This window comes from Centroberyx affinis, unplaced genomic scaffold, assembly GCF_046629955.1.
Source record: "Centroberyx affinis isolate AG114_WGS23_722 - 3 ecotype Tasmania unplaced genomic scaffold, CSIRO-AGI_Caff_v1 ptg004149l_1, whole genome shotgun sequence".
Lineage (NCBI taxonomy): Eukaryota > Metazoa > Chordata > Actinopteri > Beryciformes > Berycidae > Centroberyx > Centroberyx affinis.
Genome location: NW_027281915.1, coordinates 140,335 through 152,586, shown reverse-complemented (window position 1 = coordinate 152,586; position 12,252 = coordinate 140,335). Strand labels below are relative to the sequence as shown.

The 12,252-nt window shown below is 44.2% G+C and overlaps 1 protein-coding gene across 1 annotated transcript in view; it reads left to right on the top strand.

Moving 5' to 3' along the window:
- Positions 1-12,252, top strand: part of dnajc6 (DnaJ (Hsp40) homolog, subfamily C, member 6) — a 33,920-nt gene that overhangs the window by 19,384 nt on the left and 2,284 nt on the right. The window contains exons 6-17 of the mRNA XM_071542672.1: positions 1,047-1,180; positions 2,531-2,725; positions 3,202-3,319; positions 5,202-5,281; positions 5,528-5,721; positions 6,788-6,814; positions 7,982-8,356; positions 9,039-9,182; positions 10,133-10,228; positions 10,534-10,671; positions 11,063-11,410; positions 11,944-12,092. Coding sequence (XP_071398773.1) covers positions 1,047-1,180; positions 2,531-2,725; positions 3,202-3,319; positions 5,202-5,281; positions 5,528-5,721; positions 6,788-6,814; positions 7,982-8,356; positions 9,039-9,182; positions 10,133-10,228; positions 10,534-10,671; positions 11,063-11,410; positions 11,944-12,092 — 1,998 coding nt within the window. The remainder of the gene's footprint in view (positions 1-1,046; positions 1,181-2,530; positions 2,726-3,201; positions 3,320-5,201; positions 5,282-5,527; positions 5,722-6,787; positions 6,815-7,981; positions 8,357-9,038; positions 9,183-10,132; positions 10,229-10,533; positions 10,672-11,062; positions 11,411-11,943; positions 12,093-12,252) is intronic.

The window sequence follows — 12,252 nt, the reverse complement described above, 5'->3', positions numbered from 1 at the left end:
TGACAAAGTAGAAGAGAGTAGCATTACAGCCCTGCATGTTGGCTTTGGATTATAGGTTATTCAATTAAACTGTGCTGAGGGTGGCATGTGACTCATGTTGTCGTACAATGGTCACAGAATTAGAGTGGAAAGAGGAGACACTTTCTGGTGAATTCCTGATTCTCTTACTTGGGTTTCTGTGATCAGTAAACACACTGCCATAAACGTTGATAATGTTGTCATGGGCATGAGCAATTCTTCATGGAGAATGAAATGTTGAAATGCTGTGTAATACAACCACCACTGAAGTGTTCGGTGGAATTGTCCATTCTGTCTATTCTAATTCTTTGCCAGCAGTACTGTACTCTGGCATGTGGTGAATGTTATTGCCAAGTCACTGCGGTTTGGTTGTAGCTTGGCAAAGCGCTCCCCCTCGCATAATCTCCACCAAACAGTGCTTTTCTTAAAACTGGATTGTTGCTGCTTCAATTTGCGAGAATGCCTTTGCCTTTCCTAGAAATCATTTGATACGCTTTCCTTCTCCCTGTAACCTCAAATGAACTTCTATTGAGTGTATTTATAACAGTGGATACATTCACTGAACAAAAAGCTCCGCACTTATATTTAGGAGCTGCCTGTTTGTGCACATTCATGCATGACAGCAGATAGTTCTTTAATCTTTTAGAACCAGTTGATCAGGAATTCATTCTTTAAACTGTGAGTAGCTGCACACAGAGGGGAGCCACTGTATAAGTTATTATTGAAGTATCTCTACCCAGTTTCTCCATTGCCTTGGTACATTGGAGTTGGAGTTACAGTGCCTGTAATGTAGCAACCAAAAACTGGGACTTACTTTATGCAGTGGATGTACATTATCTATTTACACATATGGGTCGACCAGCACTACCACAGTCTTGTAGTGTAGCTGGCCAATGAACAATGGGAGCGGAGGTTAAGTGCATGGCAGATAAGACCAGAAATGTATGGTTTTGGGGTTTTGAAATATCATCTCCCAGCATGTCAAAAAGAGGAAATGACTCAATGTCTCGCTTCTTCTGTGTTTTCAGGACGGCCGTGCTCCCTCGGGCGTTTTGGTCTGTGCCATGTTCTGCTTCTGCCACCTCTTCAACAACCCAGTTCCCGCCATGCAGTTGCTCAGCGCCAAGAGACCAGGTTCTGGCCTCTGGCCCTCACACCGCAGGTTCGAACATGTGTGTGTGAGAGAGTGTGACAGAGAATGAGAAAGAGAAAAAGGAAGTGAGAGAGAGAGAGAAAGAGAGGAGTGGAGGCTGGCATCCTGGTTGCGTAGCCCACTAAGGCTTACATGTGGCTTGAGACCTTTTTCGCACCTCCTCCCACACATCTTCCTTTTTTCTGTGTTTCCCCTGCTGTTATTCGCCATTTTATACTATCTAGTTAAGCAGAAATGCCATGAAAATATTTTTTTTGTAAATGGGAGAGTGGAGGGTAGCAAGAGCACAGAAGAGATAAGAGAAGAACAAAAAAAATCAGGCATAGATGGAGAGAGAGAGAGAGAGTGGGATAGAAGTTTGATAAGATATGAACGGAGGAGTGGAGAGGACCATAACAGAAAAATTATGGTCAAACTTGCTGAGTCAGTATTTTGTGTGTGTGTGTTTGTGTGTGTGTGTGTGTGCGTGTGTGTGTGTGTGTTTGTGTGTGTGTGTGTGTATGCATAGAATGGGTTGGTTGCCCTGACTACAGGAGCTGCCACCCTGCACATAAGAATTTCATACGTATCAACCAGAGAGTTTCAGCATTACATATTCTATGCAGATTTGGCCTTTCCCCACTGCCAAGAAAAGTTTCTGGGGGAAACACTGATTCGATGAGGCTAGCAACACGTTCAGATGATGAATGACTTTCAACCCTAGCCGTGTTTCATTTCCATCCTCCGCCCTCCCTCTTGTATTTTCCGTCAGCTAACCTCTCCAACATGGCATGTAGATTTATTGCACTTGTCATAACTTCAGCCCATCTGCCATTAGCGGTGATACTAAAGACGAGTCAGAAACATGTAGCAGCCAATCAGTCAGCGTGGCCAACAGCCCTCAGCCCCCTCAGCCTCAACAAGGATCTTAGGCTGTAGAGCTGGCGTTCGTCCAAGCATGGACATTTTATTACCATGCCAGCCTGTAGCTGTAGTATTTTTCAGTCAACGCCAGTACATAATTGCCCTCATGAGCCAGAATTTGAGGGCAGGTTAATTGAGAAATTATGGAAATGGCATTCAAAACACCTGCCTGGGCAGTGCTCAAAGTTAAATTTCCACCCGTTCTCATCACAACAAATATTACATCAGCGGGAAACTGTGTGATGCGTCACTCTAACCTAGTGAAGTGCTCTTTGCCTGATGGGGTTTGAACAATTCTCACTGTTTATGTTGGCTTGATATAGCCATTGGTGTTGTTTTTATGATGTGAAATAAACAACACCGACGGCTTTCATGATGTGAGCACAATGCAGTGTGAGAGATAGACAGGACATGAAAGACGCTAGTATGACGTCTCCTTCCCTTGTTCCCATGCAGGTACATAGGCTATGTGTGTAGCATGGTGTCAGAGAAGCCCAGTCTACCGCACTCCAAGCCCTTGGTGATCAAGGCCCTCACCATAAGCCCGGTCCCCTGCTTCAACAAACAGCGCAGCGGCTGCCGGCCCTTCTGCGACGTCCTCATCGGAGAAACCAAGATCTTCACCACCGCACAGGAGTACGAGAGGATGAGGTACGGGCCGGATATCGACACACGCTCTTATTGAGATGAAACTGATCAAGCGTAGTTATTAACATACATTTTCATAGCAACTACGATTCACTGCTGAAGTAAAAAAAGAGAGCTAGCAAGAAAGGGGTAAGACAACATGCAGTTTAGTCTCTGCATGCATAATCAATGAATAAACATGCAACACTTGCATCACAGCGCAATGCATCTACAGTGGAAGGATGTAGTGGTGACAGATACTCTTATTTGAAATGAATGAGCCTCCGTCGGGAAACAACACATTCCATGCATTAACTACGATCAAGGAATCAGTAGAAACACATGCATTGAGTTAATGCTTTCTTTCTCCTCTTTCTCCACCCCTATTCTCTCTCTCTTCATCCTCAATTACTCTCTCCCAATTGTCCCCTCTATCTGTCTCTCCCTATCCTCCCTCAATCCTTCTCCCCATCTCTCTCCCCCCTGCTATCTCCTCCCAGAGAGCACAGGGTCCAGGAGGGGAAGGTGGTGTTCCCTCTGGGTGTGAGTGTCCAAGGGGATGTGGTGGTTTCTGTCTATCACATGAGGTCCACCATCGGAGGACGCCTGCAGGCCAAGGTACGCCAGGCACCTTCCTTTATGTGCTGCTCTACACTGTATCCTACAAAATCTGTTTCACAGTCAACATCAGTTGGATAGTATACACAAACATCTTAGGGGCCGTTTCCAGATTATCAGGTCTAGCCAACAATAACAAAATGCTCAAGTATCCTGTACAGCAAGATCAAAGAACAGCAACTGTGGGACCAGAAATGTTTTCGGACCAAGTGGGCATGCTGATTCTGTAGAACTGCCACCCATAGCTCAAACAGCCTCAAGATGTCACTGCAATTTATGCATGCAAAACCCATGCAAACCCTGGAGGAAAGAAGTGGCAAGAAGTGGCTGACTGAAGGTTCTGATGCAACATAGCATATACAGAACAGATATAGGGGGGAAAAAAACACTCAGAAGTTCAACTTAGAACGTCTCAGAAATGGATCACTCCATGTCAAAGTACACCATTCACCCTGCTGTGCAAGCGCCATTCTCCGTGGCACTTGCATTTGCTCCATGGTTTTGCAAATGAATTGCAGCGTCATCTTGAGGTGGTTTGGGTTACTTTAGCCACTGATTTGTTTTGTCCAACAAATCGGGATTCAACCTCATAATCTATGGACTTGGTCAACAATATAAAGTTTTGTTACTACACAACCAGACCAAAATTGTGTTTGCTTGGACCAGCAAATCTGCTTTTATTCAAATATCAGTGCAGTAGAGCAGAAAACAAGACAAAGAGTCTAACAGCCCAGCGACAATTTTGTGGAAGCGTTCCTGCCAGGAATCAAACACGGGTCTCTCAATTCAGAGTCTGCAATCTAACTCCCAGCAGCACACTTTCACCCACGTGACCAAAAGTGGTGAACAGATCGACCGACCGACAATACGATCCATAGAGCCCCTGCTGTCTCGGGGCTAAAAGGCATAGAGCATGTGAATGGAACTAGCATCCTAGAATGCTGGTGCCATGTAAACCCAGTGAGTGGTTTACAGTATATCCTCAATAACTTGACTAAACCTTGTATTGTCACCATAGTGTAGGAGCCAATCTAACACGTTAACGCAACATTGACACAAAGACATCTGTGATAATTCCTGCCACATTGGCCCATAGGGGTAAATCCTCTCTACAGAATGCTAGCTGGCCTGTCTTGGAGCTTTACTGACAGCCAGCCAGGCAGGCTGGGTCCCATTTTTACACTTCTTGATAAAGATATTGTGCTTAAAATGAGCTAAAATTTCATGACCCTGGGACCTCTGATACCCATTCAAATCACATTCATAATTTCAAAAATACACCGAATGTACAAAATATAGGGACACTTACTCTTTTCATTGAGTACACAGATAAGGTGAATCCAGCTAATAGCCATTATCCCTTCTTGAGCTCCCTTATTAAATCTATATCAATCTATATCAATCACACAGGAGGAGTTGTTGATAAAGAGAAGCAGGGAGGGATTTTTATGCTTTGAAACAATTGAGATGTGGATTGTGCAAAAGGAGCTACAACTCAATATCAGTAAGATGTCCCTAATATTTCATATTTTGTGCATTTGGTGTATATAGTTTTTTTTTTAAATTCCTTTTTAGAAATACAAGGTTTTCGTCCAACAGTTGGCTTTGTATACACATTTAACACTTAATGACGGTGGATCAACATCCAATTTTCACTTAATTGGATCAACACCTAGTCTGCCACAACAGGTGTGTTTACAATTAAGGCAATTAGCTAATGCAATGGGAAACTAGATTACAGGGAATGAGAGATTTGATTACAGGGATATGCTCTGGCTCTTTACACAATACTATAGAATACAATACAACACAGTGTAATACAATACGTTACGATACAATGCAATATGATATGATCAAAACCTCTTTCTCTTTCTTTTGTCAGGTGTCCAACACCCAGATCTTCCAGATCCAGTTCCACACAGGCTTCATTGCTCCTGGAACCACCATGTTAAAGTTTAATAAGTAAGCACCTTTCTTCTGTATGATTACTATGTTGAAAGTGTAGAGTGTAGCAGAAAAACCCTGCCCCAATCCTTTTACAGTTATTCCTTAATACAAGAGATGCAGCAACTCCTCTGGTATGAAGGTTGAACGACTGAAATCATGAGTTAATATAGGGTATATTTTGTTTTGTAGTCTCTCTCTCTCTCACCTCCTCACACCTGCTGTCTTTACTGTCTCTCTCATGCACACTCACTCTCCACCCAGACCAGAGCTGGATGCATGCGACTCTCCAGAGAAATACCCCCAGCTGTTCCATGTGATACTGGACATGGAGGTGGAAGGGGTGGACAAGCAGAAAGACCTGACGCCACCGTGGGAGCAGTTCCCCTGTAAAGACCTCAGCCCCAATGTGCTCTTCTCCTGCCACCAGGAGCACCAGGATGCACTGGCCATCGCTGGTACTGAGGGGAGGGAGGGGAGGGAGGGGAGGGGAGGTACGCTGGGGACAAACACTGACACACTTGTCACACACATGCAAGATGCCCAGGCCATTACTGATGTGGACGGGAAACACACATACATTCACACAGACAAACACTTGTACTGCACGGTGGCCATTTTTGGACTTGTGGACTTCTGGTCATACTTGGGGTGGGAAACTCTATGATTAAGATTAGTATATACTTTAACACATATGTGAGGACTTCAGATAGACCTAAAAAGCAATCTCTGGAACAACAACTGCAATAAGTGCTTGAATTTAGCAGGTAAGTTAGCTAGCTTACTAGCTAGTTAGCTACTAGCTAGCTACCTAGGACAGATTCCGGTAGCTAGCTAGCTATACTGGGACAAATATATATTATCTTAAAATGTCAACCTATATCCCTCTGAATTGACAACCATTCATTTCTAAAACATTTTTCAGTAAGGAATCTGAAATGATAAATGTCTGTCTGATTGCTAGCGTGCTGGGCTGTACTTGCTCCTCTGGGTAGTTTCCCATTTTGAGTGTGACGTTAAGTTCAAAATGGCTGTCGTGGGAATATCATCAATAACTACTCGTGAGGACCTTCCATTGACTGCATTAATATCGAAACCCCTAGCCTCCTAAACTTAATCCAAATTAACATTAACCCTAAACTTAAGTCCTAACCCTAAACTAACCTTACACTAAGCCTAATCCTAACCTAAAGATAAACCTAATTGTTATTTAACCCTAAACCCTACTCATAACCCTGTAACAGCCCCTTAAAAATTGAGGACCTGTCTTGCAAAAATGTTCTCACTTTGAAAGTCTAAACTCAAACTGGTTCTCACAAGGATAACAAAACAAGTGCATAAATTCACCCACACATACAAACACACACAAATTCACTCACGCAGATTCACACGTGCACACGCAAATTTCAATGTGCAGATGTGTAAGATACTGATGCAATAGATAATCCAATAGATGCTGTCACACACACATCACAGACATACACACAAACAAACTAATGTGACTTTCATTTTTGTCCCTACAAGATGAGATGGAGGGCTTGGATCTAGAGGGTAAGACAGTAGAGGAGACCACAGACCTGCTAGTGAACTGTATATTGACGTTAGTTAACCAGGGCTTGGTTCAGTGCACTTTCAATTCAATCAAACTTTCCTCAAAATTCATATGAGCATGACAGCGTTGTATTGATGCTATTAAGAAATAACTAGAGAATGAGTCCTGTGTGATATCCATTTACAATCTGAATTGATTGAATTGAAATTGAATTTACCCCATCCTTGTTATGGAGTGATATTTCATTTTGGTAGAAAATTTTCCACTTACCTCTGTCATCAGTAGCGGGCCCTCTGGGGACCTGGAATCAGCACAATTAGCTACAACAGCAGACCCATGTAATATTTTTTTTATTTCTGTATCCAGAGTAATATCCAGAATAGTATAATGTTTTTCAAGAAATATATACATATATATATATATATATATTTTATTATTGATATCAGGAGCTGGGGAAAAAAACATGAATCCTAGTGGTGACAGCTAATGGAAGCTAGAAAAAAAAGCCCCAATGGAGGTACATGTGGTATAAATTAAAACTGTTCTACCAAAGTGAATTATTGCTTCAGGTGAAAACTAGCTGAGTACCTGGTTTATAGTGATATAGCCTTCCTTTTCTTCCCAGTCCTTACAATAATCCAACAAGTGGAAAATATGCTTATAAATACAAAGATTTGTTATATTGTTTTAGATCTCATTTCTTCCCCTTAGCTGAGGATGCTGAGGCCCAAGCCAGATGTTATGCACCTATAACCTATTGTAGCTCTGGAAGATCGCAAAGTGTGGAACATATTATATCACACAGCAAACAGTATCAGGAGAGAAGTTAGTGATTGTAGGTAGAAATGACCTACCTAGTTCCCTATGGGCATATGTACAAAGATTCCCTGCCTTCCTCTTGTCCCTCTTTCTCTCTATCTACCGTATCTTTCTGTCTGCTTTCTCCCCAATTCATTTCCTGCTTCTGCTTTGTTATCGCTGCCCCTCTCTGCTTCCCTCTCCATTTGGACACATGCTCTATTATTTCCTCCCCTCTTCTTTCCATTTCACACTCTTTCCCTCCTTTTCTCCCTCTCCCTCTCCCTCCCTCCCTCTATCTCTTCTGCTGTCTTGTCTCCTTCTCTTTCTCACACCCTTCCTCCTTTCCATCTCTCTCTCTCCCGCAGAGCCAAGCCGGCCCCACGGAGGTCCGGACGGTCGAGGACACGGCGAGGAGAGCGAGCCCTCGGACGACGAGATGCTCTCTCTCTCCAGCCAGCAGAGCAACGCCAGCGCGGCCCCCCAGAGACCCGAACCCCCCGCGCCAACGGCCGCCGCCCCTCCGCCCGCTGAGGAAGTGGATCTCCTCGGCCTGGACGGGGAGGCCATCAAGCTCCCCGGCGCCTCGTCTCAACCCCCGCCTGCCGCAGCCACCACAGACCTCCTAGGGGACCTGTTCGGGGGCCCGCCTCAGCCAAGCAGCGGGCCGTCCTCTGCCCAGTCCACACCGCACAAAGTAGCCCCCAACACCGCTTCACCCTGCCCCTCTCCTGCCCCACCAGGTGAGATACAGAGTAGTTACAGTCCTTAAAAAAAATCCATCATAAAACAGAATTCAAATGTGAAAAATCATTATATACACTGAAGTGTGTAAGATTGCAGAGCTATCAAATGGGAATTATTTTTGAGTGTGGATTTTTCCCATTAATTGAAAGATAACAAAACAGTAGCCCTAAGAGGAAAGAATATAATATTGGATATTGGATTTTTGGATTGGATTTCATCATATAGTAATTTAAAAGAGGCCGTATTTTTATATAGACTATTTGAAATTTGAAATTAAAATGCTAGGCATTACTATTTTGAGTTCTGAGATGAGAAAGTTGCAAAAGGTTTTATGTTCATTTGTACAGAAAGATCTTTGTACATATACCCCAAATTCAAATGTTCAAAATAATACTAGATAAGGAAAAGAGTACAGCACAGTGTAAGATATCCTAATGTAGTATTTATTGTCTCACCAGGCAAGACACTGAGATAAATCACTGTCACTCATTTAATGGGAATATAGGAAGCAAAATGCACAGGGGTTTTTCTTGTTATCACTGCAGTATGAAAAATGGCCATTTCATATTATACAAAGAAACTCAGTGACATTTCATATAATGCAAAAATGGAGAAAAGAAGAACAATCTTTTGAAATAATAAAAAAAAAATCTGATCGGAAAACGCTGTTCCCCTTAGCGTTCGATCCCTTCGGGACGGGTCCCATGCCTAAGCCTCAGGAGCTGATGGGTTCATTCCTGGGACCAGGTAACGTGGGGCAGCCAGACCCCTTCCTGCATGCCGCTCGCTCTCCATCACCCACCCTGCAGCCTACAGGCATGGGTAAGGCATGCTTCTGCATTCCTGCCACACACTCTCACACACCATTTTGGATGCATTCAAAGCAACATTTTGCAACTATGACTCCAAGTCCAAGACTCTGCACCATCCGGGTAAGGCATGTAATGGCATCTGCTGCACAAGTCCATACCCACACATATTAACACACTAACACATACACATGCATTTTGGCTGCCTGTGTGCATCAACGCTAGTTAAAACTGGGTGCAAACACGTCTTTATTCAAGATTTGTCCACAAGTCTGCCATGCTTTTTTTTTTCTTCTTTTTTTTGTGTAGCTCACCATATTCCATTGTTCTTCTCACTCAGACACTTCACAAATGATTGTCTGCTTCTGTTACAGTGTTACTTTGTGTTCTGCTATGTATGTATGTGCATGATGTATGATGAGTTTTTGCTGCCCATCTGATTGCTGTTGCATTTCAACAATTACAAATAGCTTAACTTACACAGTATGATATGACACTTGCATGATGAAATACACAGCCCAAAGTAATGCAGTCATATTCTATACTGTTGGATTGATACAGATTGATGTGTGTTGTCAAGTTGTATTATTATGGTGACGATTGCAACAAAGCCCCGTATTAATGAGGGTTTTGCTATTGAATTAAGTAGAAGCCTAAACATTTCCTATTGCGTGGTGGGATTAAATAGCATTATACTGCTTAGTTTGTTGTTCAAAAAATCATGGCATGAACCATATTTAGGGTGCATTTTGAGCAAGGCAATATCAGCCATAAATTGTATAACACCTAGATCCCCTTGAGGCTTAGAAAAAGTCCCAGACATGTCACAAGTCCCAGACAGTGTCTCTCATGAGAGTCAGACCTGTCATGACACAGGGTCCTTTGCTGCATGACTGCGTGACACCTCTCCCTTCCCATTTGCCTTCTGGTCTGTCTGTGTCTAACCTTTCTGTGCTCTGATAGGTCGGAGTTCTCCGGTCCCGCCCAGCACCCCGACAGTCAACATTCAGCAGCAGAACGCCATGGGAGGATGGGACTGGAACAGACCTGCTGCCACAAGTGCAGGTATATACACATACACACACACACACACACACACACACACACACACACAGAGCACTGCCCTCTGCTGGTCATCATGCACACTAATCTCATACTTGCATTGAGGAATCAATCTATATCTATTCTATCTATGTAAATATTGTAGATCGTCATCCTCCCTATCCTATCACCCAGCTGTTTTATATTGTGTTTTTGTGGTTTTGGGCAGTAGTCTCCCCACCAGGCCCTCTGGCTCGGTCCACAGCTCTCTGACTGTATTTCTCATTATTTTCCTCTGCACTGTTGTGTGTTGCCTTATTCAGGAGGAGGCTTTGGTATGGGCAGTCGCTCAGCCACCACCAGTCCCACCAGCTCGGTCCACAGCACCCCCACCCACCAAACCAAGCCAAACACCCTGGACCCGTTTGCTGACATAGGCAACCTAGGAGGCAGCCTTGGAGGTCAGTTACCAGGAACTAACCCATATCAAGCTTTTAAACAATAAATGCAATAAATTATTTCAATTCAATTATTTTCTTGTATTTTTATCCCATCCCATATGAAAATTCCAACCAGTAATGCTATCATAGATTCCCCCCCTTCTCCCCTCTCAACATATTCACAACTTTCAAAATGACATGAGACAACATGGTACAGTGGTTCATTTTTGAGTGTTCACCCCCGAAAACCCTAAGAATCCTAAGACATCATGAATGAATTGAATGAATTGAATTACAGAAGCAAGACATTATCAAAATCCTGTTTCCTTGTGACTTTAAAAATATAATGAGTCTAAGTCATTTTTGCCATGAACTCTTTTTCTCATTTTCTCTCTCCGTCCTTCCCCTCCAGGAGGTTCTGGCTTCTCCAGCAAGCCTACCACCCCTACTGGAACGACCCCTTCCTTTCCCCCCATGGGCTCCCCATCGCGGCCCCCTCCCTCGCCCCAGCACGCAGGCGGGTGGCAGCCCCACGCAGGAGCCGGCTTCCCCTCTTGGCAGCCCGGCAGCGGCGGCGGTGGCGGGGGCGGTGCAGGATGGCAACCCCAGGGACAGGGCCCCAGCCCCCAGCCCAAGCCTAGCCCCAGCCACTCCGCCATGCCCCACACGTCGCCCCAGAACCGACCCAACTACAACGTCAGCTTCTCTGGAATGGGAGGGGGCTCCCCCGCTGCAGGGGCCAAAGCACAGGCTGGCATGGGTGAGCCGGGGATGAGGGAGGGGGGTTGATGCTGTCTGTTACGCTGAGGATGTTGTGGTGAGGCTGTGAGGTTAGGGGGGGTGAGTGTAATGGTGTTGAGGTCTGTTAAATTCGTCCTACTTGAAAGTTTGGTAGGAACACCAGCCTGCAGATAATTCAGGTTTTGCAGTTTTGAACTCACTTGGTACCACAATTATCTGTCATGCTGTCACAGGTTAGAAGCTAGTTTGAGACTCAGGAGGTTATATAGGACGCTACCTTGAAAATCACAGCTACATGTTTTTATAGTTTTTATAGAGGAAGCGATATTCAGATGATTGGATTTTTAGTATATTAGCTGCTGTAGGCTCATTCATTCTGCAGTGGGAATCAATCAATCAATCAATCAATCAATCAATCAATCAGTCAGTCAGTCAGTCAGTAAGTCAGTCAATGAAAGTATATTGACTATATAGGACGATAAGTTATACAAAGTGACTGAAAATAGCATGTTTCTCTCTCTCTCTCTCTCTCTCTCTCTCTCTCTGTGCCAGCTCCCAAGCCCAGGGCATCGGATGCCAACTTTGACGACCTGCTGTCCGGTCAGGGCTTCGCTGGGGCCAAAGAGAAGAAAGGGCCCAGGACTATAGCAGAGATGAGGAAGGAGGAGATGGCCAAAGAGATGGACCCTGAGAAACTCAAGGCAGGGGGCTGTTTTTAGCTGTACTATTGAATACAGTCTGGAGACTAATGAAAACATTCGCTAGATTAAAGTCGTGTTTCCTAATCTGTAGGTCAGGGCCTGCAGTGGGCCGTGGGCCTGTTTCTGGTAACAATTAACAAAGAGGGTCACTGAATGACAT